Below are 27,699 nucleotides of genomic sequence, written 5' to 3'. Positions count from 1 at the left end.
AGTCTGTCGTGTCGTCCAGATACAATATTTACTCAGAGCTCTCTGCTGCCACTTAAGGCTGTGGCGGGCAAGGCCGACTGTCTGTAGGTAGCGGCTGTACGTAATACAAACGCGAGCTCTCCGTAAATCAGTAGAAAGTAATGGCCGTACCACATTTTTAAGCGCCATCTTAGAAAAAATCTATACACCCACCAACAAAACCCTGCATCACGTCAATTTGCCAAGTATTGAAATTCATGGAGAAATTTGAGAAAATATACGTATCAGGACCTGTGCCCACAATCCTGCCACTAGAGAATTCTTCTTACAAGAAACGTGGGGAATGGGGGGGGGGGATAGAGAACACAGGAGGGGAGGGGCAAGCAGAGGGAGGATCAGATGGGGGATATGGACTGTCATGACACAGGCGAACCCTAGAACGGCATTCATCCATAACTGTTGGTTTCAATCTGACAGCCACTAACAGAAGCGAGACCTATTGCTGTGCACTACAGAAAGCCACACACTGCTCAAGTTCACTTTAGCACTTCGCCGTGCAAGTGCCTACTATCCATAATACGGCGTCAGCGGTAAACGACATACGCTAACTCGAGACCTACACCCAGCTTTCAGTAATCTGTTCCCGACGGTTTGTAGTGACACTCTGGCCGAAACATCTACGTGGATTTCAGCTTTTGTCATCTACCTATCGTCAGAACCAGTAGAACAATTCTAAGATCTTATCATTGTATAAGGTACACTCAGATGAAAACGAGACAGATGGAAAAAGTAAGTAAAGTGTTTATTATTTCAGAAGTAGTCGCCATCGCTGTTAATACATTTACCCCACTGTGCGACAAAATCACAGAAGACATGGAAGTATTCAGAGCCGGGCTGCTAGATTTGTTACTGGTGGGTTCGAACGTCAGGCAGGTGCTACGGAGAGATTTGGAGAACTCAAATGCGAACACTTGAAGGGAAGGCGACCCTCTTTCAGAGGAACACTACTGAGAAAATTTAGAGATCCGCCATTTGACGCTGACTGCAGAACGATCCTACTGCCGCCAACGCACGTTTCACGTAAGGACGACGAAGATACGATACAAGAATTTGGGCTCCCATGAAGGAATATAGAGTCCTATTTCCCTAGGCCTATTTCTGAGTGGAACAAGAAAGGAAATAACTAGCAGATGGTACAGGGAACTGTCCGCCACGCATTGTACGGTGGCTTATGGAGTATGTCTGTAGATGTAGGTGAAGAATGAATTTCTCGAAAAATGTTTGCGGTTGCCTACAGATCAATGATTCTACTGAGATGTAAAGTTCTTCGTCCAAAGCAAATCTACGGCCATTATTGCCTTTCTTCACAGCTCCAAAACTATGAAAACCGTTTGGGGAGGGAGCGGGACTGTATGGAGGATGTGTAAGGGCTTCCCAGCGGCAGATCTGCATCGTAGTCTAAATAACCTTGGCAGTATGCGCGTCGTCGCTTTGTTTTGGACGAAGAGCCGACTACTGTGGCCGAAAGGTTCTAGGCGCTTCGGTCTGGAACCGCGCTGCTACTACGGTCGCAGGTTCGAATCCGGCCTCGGGCCTTTCCTAACTATCCTATCCTTAGGATAGTTAGGTTTAAGTAGTTCTAAGTCTAGAGGATCGATGACCTCAGATGTCAAGTCCCATAGTTCTCAGAGCCATTTGAACCATTTGAACGAAGAGGTGCACGCCTGGGCACAATCATAGTTCGGTAGGCAACCACAAACATTTTTCCATGAAGGCATTGACCCTCTTGTCTCACAAAGGGATAAGTGTTTTGTCAGTTATGGCGATTGCTTTTGAAACGATAAACAACAGACTTGCTTTTTTCCATCTGTCTCGTTTACATTTGACTACCCCTGATACAGAACTTCTGGAAGAACTTGTGTCTGCTCTTCTTATCATGCTGTTGAGTTGAGTCCACCTCGCCACCACTCGTTTGGTAGTGACCGAACTACAGCCAACAGTTCCACCAGTCAGTATGCTACTCCCACGTCCGTTGTGCAAATTACTGAATCTTTCCCAAAGCCCAAAAGATGGCGATAAGCTTCAAGTGCATGTCACCTGACCATGCTGCGTTATGGTCTCCACCTGTAAACTTCCAGACCCAACAGCCGTCAGAATGTACGCCATTGTCCATGTGTAGCATGCAGGGCCTTTTCCATAGTCCGTCATTTAAGTGACGGAACAACCGACCAGTATTAACAACTGACTGGACGGTCGATTGTTTCTTCGTTCAGTCTGTGTTTTCAGTCGAAAGAAACTAGGCTCTGTGGCCATGTCAGCTATATGAATGTTTCCACTCACTCTCCCGGCTTGAGTGGTGTCACTTCGTAGTATCAGATACTGACACCACCCTACCCGCAAATCGCAGTTGGTAAAGGAATAGTAAGTTCCCGTTAGACATTGATAGCGGCTGTGCGGGATCAGGTGGTCCAATGGCGCACTGAGCCACGCCTCCAGCAGCTCTGTACTTTAAGCGCCCTCTGACGCCGCAGTATAAGACGAAAGGTGGCAGCCACTCAGCCCCATTAGCACGTGGAGTCACTTCTCTACAGAACCCTCTGACTCCATCGTTCGTGCCTTACAATAACGAGCCTTATGCCTGGACACTATTTCTTGTTGCATCATTTGTGAAGGGTCTTCGTATGTTTGGAGAAATAGAAGTTCAGTAAATCTTCTGTTTGATGTATTAACTTGTTCGCTAATCATTTCTGCTCCTGTCCAGCTTTCCTATGACAACATTTGGCACATCACCCTGCAACGTGGCATACTGTATGGGCCATGCACTGGGAATGCAACGCACACATCAATCGTCAGTATGCATTTTTGAATAATTAATTTGGACGGTAACGACAAGTACCAGCATGGATTTGAACAAATTTGGAGTTCAACGCGCTATGCTAACAGAGATGGCTAAGGTGGTGGTTGTGGTGGTTAGTGTTTAACGTCCCGTCGACAACGAGGTCATTAGAGACAGAGCGCAAGCTCAGGTTAGGGAAGTATTGGGAAGGAAATCGGCCGTGCCCTTTCAAAGGAACCATCCCGGCGTTTGCCTGAAACGATTTAGGGAAATCACGGTAAACCTAAATCAGGATGGCTGGAGACGGGATTGAACCGTCGTGCACCCGAATGCGAAGATGGCTAAGGGATTAGCAATGAGGAATGTACTGCATTGTGTTAACTGCAAATAATTTTTGCGGACAGAGTTTTGTATGGTAATTTAATCAGGGAGCCGGTGGCGTGAATCCAGCAACGCATTTGCTCGAAGGTCGAACTTTACAACCTGCAGTACGCAGGAGGTGCTAGCTCCACCAGGCCGGTCTCCAGCGGCATGGCTTTGATGCTGCCCGACAGGCAGGCTCCATTACCGGCAGGCCACTGCGAGGCATGCGGAATGTCTCTCCAAAGTGAATAACGCTGTTCCCCCCTCGACCGTGTCGCCCTGGGCTCACAAAAGCGTCATGGGCGACATTGATATCAACAAATGTACCTCCGCGAATCGCCCACTCCATATTCCTTGAGCGTGGGTTATAGGAGCGGAATGTGTTCGTTTAGACGCTGGCGCCAAGGAAGCGTCTCGAAAGCTTTCCGGACAAGCGGCGACTCCCACAGGCGACCGCGATTGGCCACATCGACGTGACGTAAGCACTCTTTACCGCGTGCTCACAGTCGAGCGGGAGGAGCGCTCATTGGTGAAAAATTTGTTAAAATGATACTATTGGACAGCCACAGCAGCGGAGCGGCACGCTGCAGTAGTTTAAGATAGAAATGAGATACTTGCCTTTCAGCGTCCGTCCGTTAAGGACGCAGTACCCTGTACCGGGCGATAAGGAGCAATTGCGGAGTAGCTGTGTGCCTTATCCGCAACTCCGGATAATTTCGCGGGATTGTGTCGCATATGCGCGCCGCTGTGGTTGCAGCGACATCACACCTAATCGGCATAACAACATGACGAGAACAGCCGGCTAGGGACGCTGTCGTGGAGCAGAAGAGCAGAATAGGTAGTATACGCAGCTCCGGCCATAGCACGATCAGCTTTGCTGCTCATATATGTTAAATGGGTGGCCATTGACCTATCGAGTATCGCAGCACATTCTTGCGTTATTTCTGTGATTAGATTCTGATGGAAAGTACATGATGTAGAATCTCGTGCTCTCGTTCAATTAAGGGGAAGTGCCAATCCACATTTCTGGGTTTTATAGTTATAGATTGGTGTTATACTCCTGTCTCTTTATTAAGAGCCGGCCGGTGTGGTCGAGCGGCTATAGACGCTTCAGTCTGGAACCACGCGACCGCTACAGTCGCAGGTTCGAATCCTGCCTCGGTCATGGATGTATGTGATGTCCTTAGGTTAGTTAGGTTTAAGTAGTTCTAAGTTCTAGGGGACTGATTACCTCAGATGTTAAGTCCCATATTGCTCAGAGCCATTTGAACCATTTTCTTTATTAAGATATTAATCTGTCCACACTCAAGAGGCATCACCTCATTAATTCACTTTGTTAGTATATGTAACTGTCAAATGCAATAAATCTGATTATCTTTCCCAATATTTCAGACAACACATATATCGACACACCAACCTTTTCCTAAAACCAAGTCACAAAGATTGATGGGGTTAACTTGATATTAATAATTTACATGCGTAACTACTTTCTATGAAGCAAGCGACCTCACCCAATCCGATTCTTCAACAGAGGCCACGATTGTCATCAAGCTCACAAGAATCTGATTCAGGGAATTTATAACAGAATTCCGAGTTCAGCAAATAGTTCATCGTCTCACGGTAGCAAAGGTAACTCGGAGGTCGTATCCCAACTCTGTAGTCCACCTCTTCGTATCGCTGTATACAAAATTGCACACAATACACTTCATGTGAAACAGCCGGCTGACAAAAGTCTCTGACAATTACTACAGTTATATGAATGCTTTCACTCCAGTGAGCTATTTCATTTACATACGTTATCTGCCTTTTCGGTTGCACATGAGCGATGAATGGTGTTGCCACCTTTCCTTTAGAGACAAATAACATGATTTATTTCAAGGAAATGTAAATAAAAAATATACTTTTAAAAATGAAGTATTTTCAAAATGTCTGTATTTATTCGTTTAAACAGAAATCTTTCGTATTTCCAGCATTAAATGTGGAGTTTTGTTTGGTTTTAAAAGGTTCATAACTTGTACTGTATTGTAAATTTATATTTAAATACAAGAAAAATTGTTTCATATTTATATTTATCAAAACATGTCTCTCGCTTCTTGCTGGTTCGCACCCATCATAAATAATTTTATTTCGGCAGTGACGTGATTTTGGTGTGATGTAAACAGAAAGCATATAAGATGCAATTTTTTTATTGTTTGATGACCTAATCACTTGCTTTTTAAGAGAATAATTTCACTTGTCAGAAGAACTGTTTTCTGTTTTTTGCGAGAAATACTTGTTTTTTCTTTGAATATCAATGGAATAGAAATAACAGCCAACCAATTGCACGATACAGGTTTATTAAACCTTGACCATGGTTTCTTCAGTAGATATCGTACCTATCAACAAGAGTACAGCATTGTGTGTGGAACAAAGATAGCAACATTAGAATCAGAAAAATTACAGGAAATAATTACAGAAAATTTTTAGTGAAGCATGCTCACCTAAACTCACATTATCTATAGCCAATGTGGGATCGTTGATTCTGTCTAGTGTATGCCATCCGCTTATCATCATTTAAAATACATGATATACAAATAGTAGTCATGTACGGCAGAGCTATTTCTTAAAACTTTTTAAAATATCACGTATCTGGTGCTGGATACAATAACATGTAGTGTGCCACTTGAAATATTTGTATAAAACTGAAATTTAAATATGAAATGTGGCATCGGATCCTACAATGCCTAAATTCACTAGTCTCCAAATTTAAAGCAACAAACGGAAATTTTGCAAGGTTACATTTATTTTGCCACAAAACAGTACAAACAGGTGATAGTAAATTAGAAACAATGTAAAGAGTACAGAACGTAATCAACTGCAACATGCATAACGGTAGACAAAAATGTTCTTCGTTTTTTTCAAACTTAACGGATTTGCACACAAATTCTGACAACTGGTTAATGTGCTCAGTATGGGATGGGACCACCTCTGGCAAAATATACAGGGCTGACAACGGCGGTACATGCTGTGAATGATGTCATCAATCTCATGTTGGGGCAATAACGCTCATTCTTAATGCAGAGCTGCTCACAAGTCTAGGAGAGTGGTTGGTGGATGCTGACGTGATGCAACCCGTCTCCCTAGTGCATCCCAGACATGTTCTATGGGATTCAAATCGGGAGAGTGAGCAGACCATACCATGCGTGCAATATCTTCCCTTAAAAAAAAAAAAAAAAGCGTCAACCATCCGTTTTCTATGAGGTCGAGCATTATGGTCCGTAAGTACGAAGTCTGGGCCCACAGCACCTCGCAACAACCGTGCATGAGATCCTGAAACGTCCCCTTTGAAAATTAAGAATGACTGTGCTGGTAAACTCCTACATTATTTGATTTTCAAACAGCTGAGCAAAACTGAACGTACTCAGACATTTCTCTCTTTACTTATTCTGATCATCACTAAACTGACACACAATATTTTTAGCGCAACGTAATCTGACTTTCAATAATTCCTACAAAAGAATGGCTCTGACTAACAATAACTTATACCTTCTATGAATCACTTACCTCACAAAAATCTTCGTTACTCGAACTACTGCAATACAGCGAGCGTCAATACTGCCGGCTAAATAAAAGATTCTAACTACTGATAGGCATAGTTAGCAAATGAAAGATTTTGGTAGAGAACAAACAATGTATTTACTTTAATAGCCTTCAAAAGTCATAACATATAATTTTGTGACATCCAATTAAGCAAATTTCCTTTTTCTGACGGACACACGTCCAGATCGTCCGCTCAAAACTCTGGCATCTCTCTCCTCAGATCCACCACTGCTGGCAGCTCACCTCCAACTGCACAATGCTACGCGCTGTCGCAGACGCAGACGCACATGACTGAGGGATTGTACCCTCTGCAGTTGGCGAAGTTCTAGCGCAACTAAGGCGCTTCTCCTTCTTACTTGAAGATTGGTGTTGGATGTCATGGTGGTTGGATGTTTGCTTGACTTTTGTGCTGTTTTTTTTTTTTTTTAATAATAAGAGAAAGATGAAAGGACAGTCAGAGGGACAGTAAGAGACGCTGAAAACGAACGGCCTAAATGGCTGGCCGGTAGGTTTAGAATGGCTCACACCGACTTATGTTGATGTGATGATGCTCTCTCACTGCTTTGCTACCTAGGTTCCAGAATTATACAGGTAGGAAGGTATATGGACCGTCACGTGTAGTTCTGCTAGTCCTGCCAATAATTGCCAGTCGTCTGGCGTAAAGATGGGATATTTGTCAGTTAGGGTTAACTCCTCCTTTGTCATGAAATTTAGCCACTTGAGCTGAGACTTGCTAAAGCGGAGGAGGCGATGGGGGAGGGGAGGAGGCCTAGCACGTGGTATTGAGAGGGGTACGGTTGTTCAGAGAATGGGTAGGACCCGGCCTATAGCGACGCCGCAATGTTCTTAAGGAACGGCTGCAACTCGTGCGCAGCCGGTATTTTCAGTTTCTGCGACTTCTTTGCGATAGACTTCTCTACATGGGAGGAGTCGGTCGTTGCCACAGCACCCTTGCTTGCAGCTGGCTTGGCGGAGTGTGACGACTGTGGCGTCACATCGTCGGTTTGATTGGCGCCACCTCCTGCATTGCTGCAGGGGGCGGAGCGGCGGTTGTTTGCGTGGCCGCATCGACCCCCACCGGTCGACTCACGGGGGGGGGGGGGGGGGGGGCGGCGGCGGTGGCGGGAACCGGCGGCTTCTTCTTGATAGCTCGCAGCTCATTGCGCAGCTGCTGGAGCTGGCGATGCACAGCTGCGAGCTCCTCCTTCAGTACGGCCCTTTCGGCCGCAAAGGCGGCTTGGAAGCCGGCCATAGCATGGTCGGTGGCGGCTTCAAGGCGGCGCGGCTCGCACCCCTCGCCAGAGCGAGGGGGCGGGGCGGCCGTCGTGGCGCTTGGCGCCGCCGCAGGGCGTGGTGCGGCGGGCAGACGGCGTGACTCCCTGAGGTAGCCGCAGCTACGCAAGTTGGCGGCGTGTGACCCGCCACAGTTCGCGCAGCTGCTGGCCACCCCACGAGGCTTCGTGCAACTGCGGGTGTCGTGAGCCGCCGCGCACTTCAAGCACGCGACGGCGTTCTTGCACTCGCGCGCAGTATGCCCCAGCTGCTGGCAGTTCTAGCACTGCTGGCTCTTCCTGTTCTGCTGCGACCGCTTGCGCTTTGGCGGCCGCCGGTGAACCCCATCGCATGGATGAGGGCTTCCAGTGCGGCGGCAATCTGCTTCCCAGCCATGGCGTTACGTGCGCGGTGACGATGTGAGTCGCAGCGAGTCGAGCAGCGGAATGCGGGCAGACGCCTGCGCGCTGTCCACATCCAACAGCCCAACACTACACAAGTAAATATTCCAACAATGAGTCCAACCAGCCACAGACTGCACACAGCGCAGTCAGCGATTTTCATACAGAGCACTACGTGGCGTTACCAACATAAGAACCTAAACAGCCTATTTACAATCCCAAGATCTGACAGCAGTTAAATCTCCCTGATTCACCTGTACAATTTCACATAGAGATGTTCGACTGGTCAACATAATCCCTGCCCACACCATTAGGAATCCTCCTCGATATCGGTCTCTTTCCACAATGTCTGGGTCCCAAAATCGTGTTCCACATGCCCTGCCCATGTGAATCCGTCGAGAATCACTCTCCAGACCAAATCGGAACTCATCTGTGAAAAGAACATTGGCACACCGTTCGACCGTCTAGGTTTCACTCGACGTTCCCTTCTATGAAGACACGCCAGAGGTAAACAGACAGCAGCTCTCCGACAATAAAGGCCACTCTGCTGAAGCCTTCTGTACACCGTTTGCTTCGATACAACACCTACAGAGAATGCTGCAACGTAACTTGTGTTTAGTGTGTGGCATTAACTGGCAGTCACGTTAAGATTTCTGGCCAGGGGGAAACATTACAGTAGTTGGCCTATGCAAGAAAAATAGCAGGAAATATATTGCTTTAAACAATATTATCGACTATTGCAGATAATACTTTTATTAGATTAGCAAAAAAAGGCTAAGAATCTTTTAGAAAAGGTGAAAATAATTGGAATCATCTACACTCAAACCTGACTCCTTCCTAGTTGTGATTTACGACGTTACCGACTTGTCTATGGCTTCATCATAGCAACAGTCCCTCAGTTCAAAATGGTTCAAATGTCTCTGAGCACTATGGGACTTAACATTTGAGGTCATCAGTCCCCTAGAACTTAGAACTACTTAAACCTAACCAACCTAAGGACATCACTCACATCCATGCCCGAGCAGGATTCGAACCTACGACCGTGACGGTCGCACGGTTCCAGACTGAAGCGCCTAGAACCGCTCGGCCACAGCGGCCAGCAGTCCCTCAATTATATGATATACACTATGTAAAGGCTACAACTACAAATGTCATTATTTGATATTTAACTATGGCAAATTGTACCAAAAACGACCCGCTTTTGATAAATAATCGTTGTGTCATAGCACTGAAGCGGCATACTTTCATAGCAGGCAAGTTACAACACTAAAACCATCAAATATGGAAAGCCTTTATAATTTCCTGTTATTTTATTATAACAAATCATACCTAAAACCACCCGTTTTCGAGAAATCCTCAATGTCGTGGTACTTAGAAATAGTTTATGTGCATAGCACGTATGCTTTAATACAAAATAACCAAATATGGAGTTTAACTGTATATGTCTTAATACAATATAGCGTTTCGTAATATCTGCTTGTGACTTAAAACCGATACTTCATCTGATTCGACACTTCGCAATGCAGGGGAATGCGGAATTGCACCGAGGCCCACGTGAAAGACAGGGCGACAAAGTTAAGACCTTTAGTGGGTACATTTTCAATTTCATATTGATTTCTCGTGGACCCTGCACGGAGCCGAGCATTCGTGAAGTGTGGCGAACAAACCGACTATTGTGGCGTCGCAAGTTCGTTGCGAGACCCGTATTTCTTGTGGACACCGAATTCCATGCTGTGACGTCACTAGCTCGTCGTCTGTGAACGTTTTCACGGCTCGTGTGATGACGCCTCACCTGGTGTAGCAGATGCGGTTGAGTCTGAAGACTCCGTGCACTGTTGAGGCACCGCGCTGGCGTACTGTGGTGGTGGTCAGCTGATGCCAGCACAGCTCTTTAGAAGGCCAGAGCGCTGCGGCTAATGCACTGGGTGGCGAAGTAACGATGGCACGCCTGTCCACAAGATTCCGTGGACAACTTGGTGATATTGAATGTCCCACCCCAAGAAGCGTGTGGCTGCCTGGTGGAGGCTGTCTGACCCGATCCATACATCCGGTGAGATCTGTCGCCGAATTCGTTACTGCTTGGGGGAGGGGTTGGGAGGGGGAGGGGATCACTGAACCGTCCCCTTTGTAGCGTCCCCAGGTCGAGTTGTTTTGCTGTATGGCGTCGAAAGGGCGCGCACACGGGGTAACTGTTGCAATGTTGCACGGGGTAACTGTTGCAATGTTGCACGAGGTAACTGTTGCAATGTTGCACGGGGTAACTGTTGCAATGTTGCGTCGGCGCCCACTCACAGGAAGATGTATACCTGAAGGATACAACAACTTCCACTGCTGTGCCGCAGAGAAAGATTTTGCCGAGAACCCGAAAAAATTCTAGTCTTGCGTAAAAATCCCTAAGTCGATCGAAAGCTTCTATTCAGTCACTCGTCGACCAGTCTTTTGTTCCAATAGAAGACAGCAAAAAAGGAGCCGAAGTTTTAAAATTCTCGTTTAAAAAATCATTCACGCAGGTGTATCGTACAGATATACCATCATTTGACCGCAGCAAAGACTCCTTTATAGAGGACGTAGATGCGGGCATCCCAGTTCGATTTTTAGAGAGTTCTCTTCAGGATTGGTCCCTTACTTTGCTAGCATTTATGGCGAAGCTCTGGCCCAGCCCAAAGTCCCAAGCGACTGCAAGAAAACGTGGCTGACTCCGGTATAAAAGAAGGGTAAAAGAACAGACACGCAAAATTTCAGCCCAATATCCTCAACATCAGCTTGCTGCAGAATTCTTGAACCAATATCCTCAACATCAGCTTCATGCAGAAGTCTTGAACATGTTCTAAGTTCGAATTTAACGAATCTCCTTGAGGTGAAAAGCTTCTGTCCAAAAACCAGTTCTGATTTAGAAAGCAGCGCTCGTGCGACATTCTGCTTGCCCTTTTCTCGCACGGTATCCCGCGAACCGTGGCTGAAGGGCAACACACAGATGCCATATTCCCAGGTTTACGGAAAGCGTTTGACGCAGTGCCCGACTGCAGACTGTTATCGAATACGGAATAGGTTCTCATATATATGAGTGGCTCGAAGACACGTTAAGTAATAGAACACAGTACGAAGGGTATCATCAGGAGTGCACCGCGGTAATGTGATGGGACTGCTATTGTTCTCTACACACATAAGTGATCTGACGGACTCAGTGAGCAGCAGTCTACGATTGTTTGCTGATTATGCTGTGTCGTCTCTGAGTGACTGTAGGAGAACATTTGGTGTGAAGATGGCAGCTTACTCTAAATGTTTGCGAGGTGCTGGTGTGGAGAACAGTTTGTACCTCTTTAATTCAGACGAATTTTGCATGAGAACGAGACATGCACTCGACTCCCTCCTTAGCTACCAGCTAATTAATTATGTGCACAACGGTAATGGATGGAAATGATGCTGGACCCTGCTAGTTGGTAAAATAAGGAGTGCACACTCACAACAATTTAATAAAAATCTTAATCTACTCAATAAAAGAGAACTTTATCATAATAAACAACAGGAAATTGGATTCTGCCTATATCTACGAAATGATATATATTAAATATTACAATGAGATTTATTATATATCAGAAGATAAATGCACATGATTGTCGACACACACAGTAGGTTAAAGGATAGGGTAAACTGTAATATTATGCGAAAAAGAGTTGGCTCGAGAACAAGGTGCTCCCACTCTCTGTGATGCAATAGACTGGCGATAACGACTGGAGGTCCTAATGAATCAAATATTAATATCCCGACTATATAGCGGTATCGCAATAAGTAGTGACAGCTCAAATGGGATCACATGGAGAAACAAGCAAGGTGGACTTGTAGCAAAGCGAGCGCGCGTGCTACTGAGGGACTCAGTATAAAATTGATAAGGTCCTACAACGCCAGTGCTGCAAAAATTGTACCAGTACTGAAATCTGCAGCACGTCGTCGGTAGGCAGCGTCCTGATGATGAGGGCGCCGACTTCTGCCGTGCAGCAACTCTGTGTCAGCCCCTGGCTGCGGAGGCTGTCCGAGAATTCTAAGTTCTTCCGAAAAAGAGCGACCAAGTCGCAAGACCGTCAGACTCCGAGGAAGATCAGATCCCGAATTCCTCTGCCCATGCAACGCAAGAGCGAAGCCAACATTGCTCTACTCCCTACTCTCCTCGAAAACTGCGAATCAAAATTCAGTTCAGATTCCAAAATTCCCCCACACTATCTCACAACAGCGACCGCCCCCTCCAATTTCGAGCAGGGCTTTATGACGTCAACTAGCCTCAGTTTAAATTGACCAATCATGCCTCTGCTATTCAGTTGAGGGTACTGAACTTGCCGTTTGACCGGCTACGAAAACAACCTGCCTAGACAGGCAGACAGTCGCCCCCAGCAGGGCACAGTCCACAAGTATTCTCAGCATCAAGAGGACAATGCAGTCAGTCGGTGCTAGGAATCTTCGTTCCGGACGCGCCGGAATGGTTAACACATAAACTGCGGCGACACTCAGACGTCTCGCAGGTCGTTTCGCCCTGCATACAATAGGCGAAACTCGATCGACGTCAGTCGTTCCGACAGGCGCTTAAGCCTATTGTATGAACCCCACAGAATTCAGGGAAGTGCAGCCCCCAACCGGAAACACAGTGTGCCGCGTCCTCCGATGCTCGCCTCGCACAGGCCACCCATGGAACTAACCCAACATGTATAGGAATAAAGTGTAAAGTATTTTTGAGCTCTCAGTACAAGTACTCTCATTACAATAACCTTATTCGGTCTGTTACTACCGTGCAATGACATAGAACATTGATAAAATTGATGAACATGAGAGGCGACATGCAAAAGAGGGCATGGAACCTCTCATGTTGCAAAATGTAAGTTAATGCAGATGAGCAGGAAAAACAATGCGTAATGTTAGTGGTGTGCTGTTTCATACAGTTGCATCTATTAAATATCTAGGTGTAACGTTGCAAAGCGATATGAAATGGGACGAACACATAAGGTTGGTAGTAGGGAAAGCGAATGGTCGACTTCGTTTATTGGTAGAATCGTAGGAAACTGTAGTTCGTGTGTAACGGAGACCAAATATACACTCCTGGAAATGGAAAAAAGAACACATTGACACCGGTGTGTCAGACCCACCATACTTGCTCCGGACACTGCGAGAGGGCTGTACAAGCAATGATCACACGCACGGCACAGCGGACACACCAGGAACCGCGGTGTTGGCCGTCGAATGGCGCTAGCTGCGCAGCATTTGTGCACCGCCGCCGTCAGTGTCAGCCAGTTTGCCGTGGCATACGGAGCTCCATCGCAGTCTTAAACACTGGTAGCATGCCGCGACAGCGTGGACGTGAACCGTATGTGCAGTTGACGGACTTTGAGCGAGGGCGTATAGTGGGCATGCGGGAGGCCGGGTGGACGTACCGCCGAATTGCTCAACACGTGGGGCGTGAGGTCTCCACAGTACATCGATGTTGTCGCCAGTGGTCGGCGGAAGGTGCACGTGCCTGTCGAGCTGGGACCGGACCGCAGCGACGCACGGATGCACGCCAAGACCGTAGGATCCTACGCATTGCCGTAGGGGACCGCACCGCCACTTCCCAGCAAATTAGAGACACTGTTGCTCCTGGGGTATCGGCGAGGACCATTCGCAACCGTCTCCATGAGGCTGGGCTACGGTCCCGCACACCGTTAGGCCGTCTTCCGCTCACGCCCCAACATCGTGCAGCCCGCCTCCAGTGGTGTCGCGACAGGCGTGAATGGAGGGACGAATGGAGACGTGTCGTCTTCAGCGATGAGAGTCGCTTCTGCCTTGGTGCCAATGATGGTCGTATGCGTGTTTGGCGCCGTGCAGGTGAGCGCCACAATCAGGACTGCATACGACCGAGGCACACAGGGCCAACACCCGGCATCATGGTGTGGGGAGCGATCTCCTACACTGGCCGTACACCACTGGTGATCGTCGAGGGGACACTGAATAGTGCACGGTACATCCAAACCGTCATCGAACCCATCGTTCTACCATTCCTAGACCGGCAAGGGAACTTGCTGTTCCAACAGGACAATGCGCGTCAGCATGTATCCCGTGCCACGCAACGTGCTCTAGAAGGTGTAAGTCAACTACCCTGGCCAGCAAGATCTCCGGATCTGTCCCCCATTGAGCATGTTTGGGACTGGATGAAGCGTCGTCTCACGCGGTCTGCACGTCCAGCACGAACGCTGGTCCAACTGAAGCGCCAGGTGGAAATGGCATGGCAAGCCGTTCCACAGGACTACATCCAGCATCTCTACGATCGTCTCCATGGGAGAATAGCAGCCTGCATTGCTGCGAAAGGTGGATATACACTGTACTAGTGCCGACATTGTGCATGCTCTGTTGCCTGTGTCTATGTGCCTGTGGTTCTGTCAGTGTGATCATGTGATGTATCTGACCCCAGGAATGTGTCAATAAAGTTTCCCCTTCCTGGGACAATGAATTCACGGTGTTCTTATTTCAATTTCCAGGAGTGTATAATATTAGCACGAGGCGATTTTGAATACTGCTATGGTGTTTGGCATCGTCACAGGTCCGATTAAAGGAAGACAGCGAAGCAATTCAGGGGTGTGCTGTTATATTTGTACCGATAGGTTGAAACAACACTCGAGTGTTACGAAGGTGCTTAGTGCAGTCAAACGGAAATCCCTGGGAGAAAGACGAAATTCTTTACGTTGTTAAGAAAATTTGACAACCAGCATTTACAACTGACTGCGCCGGCCGCGGTGGTCTAGCGGTTCTAGGCGCTCAGTCCGGAACCGCGCGACTGCTACGGTCGCAGGTTCGAATCCTGCCTCGGGCATGGATGTGAGTGATGTCCTTAGGTTAGTTAGGTTTAATTAGTTCTAAGTTCTAGGCGACTGATGACCTCAGCAGTTAAGTCGCATAGCGCTCAGAGCCATTTGAACCATTTGAACAACTGACCGCAGGACGATTTTACTGCCGCCAAAGTACATTCCGCGTAAAGACAGCGAAGACGAGATAAGAGAAATTGTGCCTCGTACGGACGCAAAAGTAGTCGTTTTTCCCTCGCTCCGATAGCGAACAGAACAGGAAAGGGATTGAGTAGGAGTGATACAAGGTACCCTCCACCAAGCACCATATTGTGGCCTGCGGAATATATGCAGTGGTTCGACAAAAATTTGGAAACACCGCGAGAAATGCTTGCTTGAACATAAAGGCAGATGCTAACCAAACCGGTGGGTTGTGCTGTTCTGTATGACCTCTGCATGTTCTCAATATGTTGCAAGTGTTAGTAGGGTGTTTAGGTTTTTATGTTGGTAGCGCCACGTAGCGCTCTGTATGAAAATCACTGACTGTGCTGTGTGCAATCTGTGGCTGGTTTGCATTGTTGGAGTATTTGCTATTGTAGTGTTGGGCAGTTGGATGTGAACAGAGCGTAGCGTTGCGCAGTTGGAGGTTAGCCGCCAGCAGTGGTGGATGTGGGGAGAGAGATGGCAGAGTTTTGAACACTATTAAGGTAAGTACACTGTTTGTTCTCTATCAAAATCTTTCATTTGCTAACTATGCCCATCAGTAGTTAGTGCCTTCAGTACTTAGAAACTTTTATTTAGCTGGCAGTATTGGCGCTCGCTGTATGGCAGTAGTTCGAGTAACGAAGATTTTTGTGAGGTAAGTGATTCAGGAAAAGTATAGGTTACTGTTAGTCAGGGCCATTCTTTTGTAGGGATTATTGAAAGCCAGATTACGTTGCGCTAAAAATATTTTATTTCAGTTTAGGATTGATCAGAATAAGTAAAGAGAGAAATGTCTGAGTACGTTCAGTTTTGCTCAGCTGTTTGAAAACCAAGTAACGTGAAGGTTTACCAGCACTGTAATTCATAATTTTTCTAAGGGGACCTTTCACAAGTGTCAGTCTTGGTCATAACAGTGTTCTGTGCAGTAGGAGCTAGGTGAATTCAAACTTGGACAAATTGTTGGTACTCGATGGTGAGTGATCCCATAACAAGGCAGCCTAAGTGTTTCAAGAGGCACCGTATCGAAGATTTGTACCGCATACAGGTAAAGCGGAAAGACATCATCCGCTAAATCAGAGCACAGACGAATCTATGTGTTGAGTGATTGTGACAGATGGTCATCGAATAGGATTGTGACGAAAAATAAAGAGGACGACAGCTGCAAAACTCACTGCAGAACTGAATGTCGCTCTGGCAAAACCTGTCAGGATCTAAAGAAAGCGAAGGAAGCTACAGAAGTAGGAATTCCACAACCACTCATAAATGATGCAAATGGCTGTGGCAGGAAATTGTCGTGCTGAGGATGTTAAAGTTGGACTACGGAGCAATGGTAGAAAGTCATTTGCTCGTATGAGTCTTGCTTCATACTGTTTCCAACTTCTGGCCAGGTTTACATCCCAAGTGTGAAACATGGCAGGGGACTGGTGATGGTTTGGGGGGTCATATCGTAAAAGTCTATGGGCCTCATGGTTACCCTGCCAGTTCACATTACTGCTAAGGATTATGTCATCATTTTGGCTGATCTGGTCCATCCCATGGTGCAAAGTTTGTTCCCCAGTAGTGACGCTGCGTTTCAAGACGAGGAGTGGTTTTGTGAGGAGGATGAATTGCCGCATCTCTCTTGGCTTCCAGAGTCACCAGATCTCAATATCATTGAGCCTTTGTGGTCTATTTTGAAGAGTACTCTGAACGATCGCTGTCCACCCCTATCATCATTACCTGAAGTTGCCACTGTTTGGTAGGAAGACCGACAGAAGATTCCCTTAAAGCCCTAGGGGAGCTGTATTTATCCATTCTTGGACGACTGGGAGCTGTTCTGAATGCCTACACCGTATTAGGCATGTAAATTTTTGGGTTTTTGGCGTTTCCATGTATTTGTCCACCGTCATTATGTAGATGTAGATGTCGTGCTGAACATTAACATAACACCAGAGGCGTTTATCGGGTCCATTGTGTCGTGAATGATATTCCCCTTTATCGCGCAGCCGCGTCGTTATGAACCGCTTTATTTCTGTCTTGAAAATAAGCCTGCATAAGGATGAAACTGTAAACGAAATTTTCAATAGGGATGAAAGTACTGGAGAATCAGTTTGTTAGCGTTCTGTCGAGTTGGTGTAAGACTTTCCATTTCCGCCAGTTACGGCAAGAAAAAGGATTAAAAGTGAGATAGTGTTAATACTTTCATCCTTCTTTACCTCCTCTGCATTACTGCAGATGACGTGTCACTGAGCACATTTGCACTGTGCATGCAGTACACGTGAGGTGTCTAGTTGTTTCCACTGCCCTGTGTGGAATATATAAGTTCTTGTACACTTCACTAACCCGCTCTCTTCATGATGATGATGTCCCCAGCGCAGAAAACAGCACGCAGGTCGTGGATTCTTTTTCTTGAGGCTGAAATTAACTTGGCAAGGAACCGCTGCTACGAATAAACTATAACTCATTTGGGATGCCACTCGCGTTTTTATTGATATAGACACGAGAAACTATTGTTGATCACAACGTATTGAACGTATCTTTCCACAGTCGTGTGGCTAAAATAACATGAAATACATCCTGCCACAGACGACATGTCTGTCTACTGGAACCGTCAGAACTGGAGAATAAAAATACATGAATCAAATACTACTATTACAGATAATACCGCTATTACAGATAACATTCCATCAGAATTTCTAAAATCATTGGGGGAAGTGGCAACAAAACGACTATTCACGTTGGTGTGTAGAATATATGAGTCTGGCGATATACCATCTGACTTTCGGAAAAGCATCATCCACACAATTCCGAAGACGGCGAGAGCTGACAAGTGCGAGAATTATCGCACAATCAGCTTAACAGCTCATGCATCGAAGCTGCTTACAAGGATAATATACAGAAGAATGGAAAAGAAAATTGAGGATGCGCTAGGTGACGATCAGTTTGGCTTTAGGAAAAGTAAAGGGACGAGAGAGGCAATTCTGACGTTACGGCTAACAATGGAAGCAAGGCTAAAGAAAAATCAAGACACTTTCATGGGATTTGTCGACCTGGAAAAAGCGTTCGACAATATAAAATGGTGCAAGCTGTTCGAGATTCTGAAAAAAGTAGGGGTAAGCTGTATGGAGAGACGGGTCATATACAATATGTACAACAACCAAGAGGGAATAATAAGAGTGGACGATCAAGAACGAAGTGCTCGTATTAAGAAGGGTGTAAGACAAGGCTGTAGCCTTTCGCCCCTACTCTTCAATCTGTACATCGAGGATGCAATGATGGAAATAAAAGAAAGGTTCAGGAGTGGAATTAAAATACAAGGTGAAAGGATATCAATGATACGATTCGCTGATGACACTGCTATCCTGAGTGAAAGTGAAGAACAATTAAATGATCTGCTGAGCGGAATGAACAGTCTAATGAGTACACAGTATGGTCTGAGAGTAAATCGGAGAAAGACGAAGGTTGTGAGAAGTAGTAGAAATGAGAACAGCGAGAAACTTAACATCAGGATTGATGGTCACGAAGTCAATGAAGTTAAGGAATTCTGCTACCTAGGCAGTAAAATAACCAATGACGGACGGAGCAAGGAGGACATCAAAAGCAGACTCGCTATGGCAAAAAAGGTATTTCTGGCCAAGAGAAGTCTACTAATATCAAATACCGGCCTTAATTAGAGGAAGAAATTTCTGAGGATGTACGTCTGGAGTACAGCATTGTATAGTAGGGAAACATGGACTGTGGGTAAACCGGAACAGAACAGAATCGAAGAATTTGAGATGTGGTGCTAAAGACGAATGTTGAAAATTAGGTGGACTGATAAGGTAAGGAATGAGGAGGTTCTACGCAGAATCGGAGAGGAAAGGAATATGTGGAAAACACTGATAAGGAGAAAGGACAGGATGATAGGACATCTGCTAAGACATGAGGGAATGACTTCCAGAGGGCAAAAACTGTAGAGGAAGACAGAGATTAGAATACGTCAAGCAAATAATTGAGGACGTAGGTTGCAAGTGCTACTCTGAGATGAAGAGGTTAGCACAGGAAAGGAATTCGTGGCGGGCCGCATGAAACCAGTCAGTAGAGTGATGACCAAAAAAAAAAAAAAAATTACAGACAACATGTCTGTACCTAGCGACGGTCGGAACTGTAGCCGGCCGAAGTGGCCGCGCGGTTCTGGCGCTGCAGTCTGGAACCGCGAGACCGCTACGGTCGCAGGTTCGAATCCTGCCTCGGGCATGGATGTGTGTGATGTCCTTAGGTTAGTTAGGTTTAACTAGTTCTAAGTTCTAGGAGACTAATGACCTCAGCAGTTGAGTCCCATAGTGCTCAGAGCCATTTGAACCATTTTTTTTCGGAACTGTAGTAAATTAAATTCCATGAAACAAATACTGCTATAACAGGCAACCTGTCTGCCTACTGGAACGGTCAGAACTGGAGAGTCGGACTGCCCGAGACACTTCGCGAGCCAAGCCAGCAAGGCGTGACCCGAACGCCACCGAAGTGCATCGGCAGTAATATCGTCAGTCTTTTGTTTTAGTAATACTTTGATTTTAATAATTTTGAAATGACTGATTGATAGCTGGCTGTTGAGAGATGTTTATTTAAAAAAATGAAGTAATTTGGATGACAGGTTTAATTAATAATAGCAACTAAAGTTTAACGTTTTGGCGCCCTACCGCCGAACACAGCACCCAATCACAGAGCAGCAGCATCATGCAGGCGGTCTTTCTCACGGGAATGGTACCGAATCTAACATCTGTCACCCGTACCTCATCCCACATTGCGTCATCTGGAAATAGCTTCCTGGAGCCTAATATGATGGCTGAATAAGCCAGAAATATTGCCCAGTGTACACTACATGCAGTACGATGTCGGTGCGCAGCGCGAGCCGGTGCTGCGGGTGCTGGGGCTGCGGACGGCGAGCTCGTTCTGCTACCTGGCGGCGTGCCGGCTGGGCCGCGTGGGGCTGTACGGCGGGCGGCTGGAGCCGCTGGAGGAGTACGTGCTGCCGCTGGGGGCGACGCGCCGCCGCCGCCTCGCGCACACCTGGCTCACGGACGCGCTGCACCTGCCCGACGCCGCCGCCGTGCTCTACCTCGCCTCCGACCGCAGCCTGCTCCTCTACGACGCTTCCTGGTGAGCTCTGCCGCACACTGGCCGTCTTGCTCCGCTCTTTCTGTGCCCTCTACGAAGAGCGTTCAGTAAGTAGTGCCACACCTTTGTTTCTCGGCCAGTTTCGATTTAAAAAGCCCGAAATTTGTTATGAGACATCGTGGAGTAATCCCGCTTCAGTTCTTATAGTTTCATGAAGTTCCGATGGGTGACGGCCTACAAAATGGCGGCTGTAACGGACGTGCGTTCCAAGCAGAGAGCTGTCACTCTTTTGTTGGAAAACCAGAGCATCTTAGATGGTCATAGGCACTTGCAGAATATCTACGTAGACCTGGAAGTGAAGAAAAGCACGGGGAGTCGTTGGGCTCTGTCAACATCGCAAGGTCGCGCAATCTTGTTCGATCTACCGCTGCTGGCAATGTTGGAACGTGTGGACACTCTCATTCGAGGAGATCGACGGATCGCAAGCAAACACCTCACTGCATAACTGGGTGACTCAATTGGTAATGCTGACACACTCGTCCATCAGTCGGAGTTCTCAAAGGTCTGTGCCCGCTGGGCTCCTCGCCGCCTAACAGGAGACTATAGATAGCAGCGAAAGACAATCTCTGCTGAATTGCACTGCATAACTGAATGACTCAGCTGGTAATGATACGCCCGCTAAACCCGCTGGGCAGAACAGGTAATTAGGATTGTGGTAAGGGCCAAAGGTTGATGTCAGTTTCTCCTTTTAATTGCCATTTATTGTAATTTAATAACCTTTACAAGCAAATCGGCACATAGCCGGACCTTTACCGAACGCAACTCTTTCACGGCTGAAGGCCTCCAAACAAGAAGTCTTAACAAATCAACAAGATAAAAATCCAATTAAGATAGCAATAAAATAATTAAAAAAACAGCAAACATATGCAAAGTGCAATACAAATGGCTGAGGGCCAAAATTGAGTTTCAAAATTTTAAAATATATTACCATAATCTTTTAAAGGCAGAAGGCCACAATGTTTAAGCTTGAAAGATAAATTTAAAAATTAATTTTGCAAAATAAAGAAAATAGCCATAAGCCTTGAATTTAAAGTAACTGACAACAGATAATTAAACACCGGTGGCACTCAGAAGCCTCCAGGGAGGTCGGTCGGCCCTCATTCACTTAGGCGAGACAGGTGGTGAGCCCAGCTATACTTGATCTGTAGGAACCCAACCAGGGGGACAGCCACGGACTGACCGACACAATGACTCGCTTCCCGTCAATCAGTACATGAGAACTCAAGCCAGAAAGGTTACAAAAGTGATAATTCACAATGGAGTATGTATTAGCTGTCAAAATTACACACCACGATGGACAGAGACAACAGGTGAGGAAAGGACGCTGCCTGAAATTACGTCAGTGGCCAGGGCAGGTAACCGGAACACTAACGGCCACTAGGCAGAAAATTCTGCTGGTACACTTGAATTTGGAAGTGGTAAAATAGTTAACTTCACTCCAAAGAACACTACCTGAATTTTACACGAGTGCCCAGGGAAGGTAACCAGAACACTAACGGCCACGAGACAGAAAATTCCACTGGTGCACTCGAATTGTAGTCGACCGAAATAGTTAATTGCACCGCATGGCGGCTGAATTTCAGCAAAATGAAATACTCGGTGTTGCTCACAGGAAAACCTCCCCAACAACCACCGAAAAGAACCACCACAACATAAGTGGACTGGCTTGGGTAGTTGAAACCACTACTCAACTTTGACGTCCTGGGTCGTTGAACCACGAAGCTCGTAGCGATCGGACAGCTCCACACACGCTCCGACACTGCACAGGGGCTGCCAGCGGCCCCGGCCGACTGCACCGCGCGGAGATAACTTCCCTCGTCCGCAACAGCCGACCGACTACCTGCTGGTCCGCCTCCCACTCACTTCCAGGCACACGACGGCGGAAATACTGGCTCGGACCCAACCATGCAGAGGACACATGCCCACTGGCTAAACGACATCCCTGCACCAGGCAAGGGCCGACCCAAGTTCGACAAGATGATAATTGAAGGGGGCCAGAAGCACTCAGTGAACCAGTTACACGTCGCCCGATCAGACGACCGACCTCTCAGAGCCAGTATGCCGACAACATTTAAATAACTTGTCAAAGCAATTCACGCCAACTACACACACAACCTGACAAACACGTGCACGAAGACCAGAACGATACCCAGCAGTAACGAAGCACACACAAAGAAAAATCGATGCACACACACACACACACACACACACACACACAGCCGACTCCGGGGTCAGGGATTTTCTCTGCCTCGTGATGACTGGGTGTTGTGTGATGTCCTTAGGTTAGTTAGGTTTAAGTAGTTCTAAATTCTAGGGGACTGATGACCATAGATGTTAAGTCCCATAGTGCTCACAGCCATTTGAACCATTTTTGAACAGCCGACTCATGAACGATCGGCGAGCCAAAACGCGTCGTCCGGTTGGACGACCAACCGACGATCCACCAAGACCGTGGCCCGGCTCAAGTGGTGCGCGGCGGCAATGGTCGGGCGAGCCATGTCGACGCAGACCCCACTGCTCCAATCCGACTGCACTAGTGCCACATTGCAACTGCCCGACTGGCAGGTCCGGACTGCACTCCAGACACGTTCCAACCGACTGACCGCCCGAACTCGCGACCCGAACTCGTTATGCTGAAACGTTGGTCCATTAGCTGGGGTTCTCAAAGCTGTGTGCCTGCTGGGTTCCTCGCCGCCTAACAGAAGACGATAGAGAGCAACGAAGGAAAATCTCTCCGGCATTGCTTGCGCATTACGAGCATTTTGTCGAACATCGTCGCAGGTGATGAAACATGGGTTCATCACTTCGAACCGAAAACAAATCAGCAATTCACGGAGTGGCGCCACATTATCTCTCCTCTTAAGAAAAAATTCAAATGTGTATCCTCAGACGGTAAGTCATGGCGACGGTCTTCTGGCACTCTGAAGCGGTTATTTTGTTCGATATCCCCCCTCATCGTGAAACGATTGACTCTGAACTGTATTGCGCTACCCTCAGCGCGTTCGTTACCACAAAAATTCAAACGAACTTCTCCTTCTCCATGACAACACAAGGCCTCACTCAAGTCTCCCCACCGACAGGAGCTCACAAAACTTCATTGGACTGTTCTTCTTCATCCTCCTTACCGCACAGATCTCGCACCTTCCGATTTCCATTTGTTTGGTCCAATGAAGGGTGCACTCCGCAGTAAGCGGTATGGATAATGGCGAGGTTATCGACCCAGCAAGACGTTGGCTCTGACATCGACCAGCTGAGTGATACAATGCGGACATGTAGGTTCTCTTAGTAAGGTACCGTTAGAGGCGTTGCACCGAACGGAGATTACATTGAAAAGCAGGGTTTTGTTGCCAAAAGAGTGCGGAGTGCGCCCCAAATTCATCTACATATACTGCCTGATTAAAACTATCATAGGCCGGCCGCGGTGGCCGAGCGGTTCTAGGCGCTACAATCTGGAACCGCGCGACTGCTACGGTCGCAGGTTCGAATCCTGCCTCGGGCATGGATGTGTGTGATGTCCTTAGGTTAGTTGGGTTTAAGTAGTTCTAAGTTCTAGGGGACTGATGACCTCCCATAGTGCTCAGAGCCATTTGGACCATTTGAAAACTATCCAGACACCTGTTAATATTAATGTAAGGTGTGTCTACCCTTCGCCTCACGGCTTGAACTTTTCTGGGGACACTTCCAGTGAAGTGTCTCAATGTCTGTGAAGAAATTGCAGCCCATTATTCCTTAAGACTGGAAACCAGAGAAGTTTGGAAGCTGGGATCCTGTTCGAAGTCGAAGTTCTAATCCCAAAGGTATTCCATTGCGTTCAGGTGTGGACTCTGGGTATATTGGAACCACGAACACAACCAAACTGCTTCCAGGAAAAAATGTGTTGCATTACCTATTGAACGCCCCACGAACATCTACATACACTACCTGATTAAAACTATTCGGACACCTATTAGTAGATATTAAAATGATGTGTGTCCACCCTTCGCCTCACTGCTTGAACTCTGCTGGGGACACTTCCAGTGATCTGTCTGAATGTCTGTGAAGGAATAGTAGCCCATTGTTCCAAAACACTTGAATCCAGAGAAGGCTGGACACTGGGATTCCATTCTAAGTCGGCATTCTAACTCATCGCAAAGATATTCCATTCGGTTCAGGTCCGGACTCTGGGCATGCCAGCCCGTTTCAGGAATGTTGTTGTCCATAAAACAGTACCTCGCAAGTGCTGCTTTATGCCAGTTGCATTGACAAGTTGATACAATCATCGTCTCCAGACTATTATTCTACTTTACGCAGTACACGAGGCTACAAAATTTGTTCACATCCTACCGCACTTGGTGTTGTCTTAAGGGAAATAAAGGGACCACGCTCTAACCACCCCCAACTCAGTGTTGGCCTTATTATGCTTGCACCTTCACCATTTTTTTTTCATAGTCCAGTACACCTTCTTCCTGTTTTCATGCTTGATCTGTGTTCAGTTTTTTGACTCACTACCCACTGCATCATCTTACCGCTGAGGGGATGCGATGGGGAGGTTCCCTTGTAAGTGTATTCTTATTATGACAGGAGCTTTCCTCGACACGTAATACATTTGCGCAGAGTCTAATGATTTTTCACATTCTGACACATCGGTCGATTTTCCAACATACTAGGAGTGTTATTTAATTACTTCATCTTCAGATGATGCCAGTGAAGAAAATTGCTTTGTTTTTGGGCCCGATGTAGCAACAGTTGTGATCCGCAACATCTGTCATGGCTTATCAAGTGCCTTAAAATATAGGTGGGGAATTCTATACCAGTTTTCTATATCCCGTGTTAATAAACTGGTTTAGCTCGAATATAGAGAAAATATCTCCACGTTATTGTGTGAGCACACGAGGTCTTCCTGCAGAAGACCATGTCTACTGCTATATACTAGCCGTTTGGCACTCCGAAGAAGAAACACCAATCTTAACTAAATACATCTACATCTACATCTACATTTATACTCCGCAAGCCACCCAACGGTGTGTGGCGGAGGGCACTTTACGTCCCACTGTCATTACCTCCCTTTCCTGTTCCAGTCGCGTATGGTTCGCGGGAAGAACGACTGTCTGAAAGCCTCCGCGCGCGCTCTAATCTCTCTAATTTTACATTCGTGATCTCCTCGGGAGGTATAAGTAGGGGGAAGCAATATATTCGATACCTCATCCAGAAACGCACCCTCTCGGAACCTGGCGAGCAAGCTACACCGCGATGCAGAGCGCCTCTCTTGCAGAGTCTGCCACTTGAGTTTATTAAACATCTCCGTAACGCTATCACGGTTACCAAATAACCCTGTGACGAAACGCGCCGCTCTTCTTTGGATCTTCTCTATCTCCTCCGTCAAACCGATCTGGTACGGATCCCACACTGATGAGCAATACTCAAGTATAGGTCGAACGAGTGTTTTGTAAGCCACCTCCTTTGTTGATGGACTACATTTTTCATAGTCCAGTACACCTTCTTCCTTTTTCATGCTTGATCTGTGTTCAGTTTTTGACTCACTACCCACTGCACCATCTTACCGCTGAGGGGATGCGATGTAGGTTACAAGAGAATAGTAGCTCAGCAATCTCGTAATGTGGTGTTTATTAATTAATATTCCTCTTAGGGTTTTAGAAAACCTCAGAAACTTCAAATGTGGCATCTTTGTTTTGGCTGCCCCTTTTTATGGCCATTTTTTATGAGGAAGCAGTATGGACCAAAAAAAGAAAAATAGTCCCATAAACATGGTCTCTAAACTGCTTACTTTAAGAGCTATGAACACTTGCTCACCTTCACTAGTGTGAAATACATCTGTTGAACAAGTGCTCGTTGCTCTTCAGGTACGCAGCTTAGAATCCATCTTTAACGAACATTTTTTCTTGTTTTTGTCTATACCACCTCCTCCCAAAATAAGGAAAGCAAAGAGATTGCAGTAGAAGAGATGTGTTTCGCAGTATCGAAGATGACTGTTAAATATTCCGACGGACTGTGTGCTTTTCAGCTTAGTGCACACGCCATTGTGCGTGGTGAGTGGGATGCGGAACGTGGCCGAGTGTGCGTGCTACGCAGCCTCCGACGTGCACGCATCGGGCCGGTCCACGCTCTACATGGGAGACGACCACGGCAACGTCATCACACTCGTCTTTCACCAGCCGCGGGTCTCGCTCTTCCGCAAGAAGCACCCTGACAAGCTCGACAGATACTACTGGGTGGTGAGTACGAGTCGCTAACACAGTTCGTTACACGGCCTCTCAAGTGCAGCCTAAGGCTAGGAGCGCATCAACGACTTTTCGATCCACGGACTATATTCGGCCGATAGCTAGTATCTCGTTTTTGCAAATCGATCGATGATTATCTGCACGCGCGGTCAATTTATTAATCGGTCAACAGCTGACATAAACATGGACTTTGAAATGGTTGCATATATTTGTGCTCTGATTATAAAATCGAGACAGAAGAAAGGGCGGTGAAAATCTTGATTACATCCAGTAATAAGTGCAAGACAAGTAAAAGGACAATTCTGTATATGTTATAAGGAACTGACGTCACAGCCTTAATAATTTTGGGAGTACCCCAGAACACCTACCAGTAGTTTTGATACGTTATTTGCTATTATTTCACCTCAAATTACGTATTAGAACGTCGTTCGTGACAGTTTTACAAGTACTGATAGGTTTTGCTTATTCTACATCTACATCTACATTGATACTCCGCAAGCCACCCAACGGTGTGTGGCGGAGGGCACTTTACGTGCCACTGTCATTACCTCCCTTTCCTGTTCCAGTCGCGTGTGGTTCGCGGGAAGAACGACTGTCTGAAAGCCTCCGTGCGCGCTCGAATCTCTCTAATTTTACATTCGTGATCTCCTCGGGAGGTATAAGTAGGGGGAAGCAATATATTCGATACCTCATCCAGAAACGCACCCTCTCGAAACCTGGCGAGCAAGCTACACCGCGATGCAGAGCGCCTCTCTTGCAGAGTCTGCCACTTGAGTTTATTAAACATCTCCGTAACGCTATCACGGTTACCAAATAACCCTGTGACGAAACGCGCCGCTCTTCTTTGGACCTTCTCTATCTCCTCCGTCAGACCGATCTGGTACGAATCCCACACTGATGAGCAATACTCAAGT

The 27,699-nt window shown here is 46.8% G+C and overlaps 1 protein-coding gene across 1 annotated transcript in view; it reads left to right on the top strand.

The window, feature by feature from the left end:
• The window catches only part of LOC124616466, a 119,969-nt gene that overhangs the window by 57,447 nt on the left and 34,823 nt on the right, over positions 1 to 27,699 (top strand). The window contains exons 3-4 of the mRNA XM_047144775.1: positions 20,296 to 20,549; positions 26,569 to 26,779. Of these exons, the coding sequence (XP_047000731.1) occupies positions 20,296 to 20,549; positions 26,569 to 26,779 (465 nt within the window). The remainder of the gene's footprint in view (positions 1 to 20,295; positions 20,550 to 26,568; positions 26,780 to 27,699) is intronic.

This window comes from Schistocerca americana, chromosome 5 (assembly GCF_021461395.2).
Source record: "Schistocerca americana isolate TAMUIC-IGC-003095 chromosome 5, iqSchAmer2.1, whole genome shotgun sequence".
NCBI classification, from domain to species: domain Eukaryota; kingdom Metazoa; phylum Arthropoda; class Insecta; order Orthoptera; family Acrididae; genus Schistocerca; species Schistocerca americana.
Note: the sequence above shows the minus strand (reverse complement) of the source record. Positions and strands in the feature narration are given on the sequence as shown.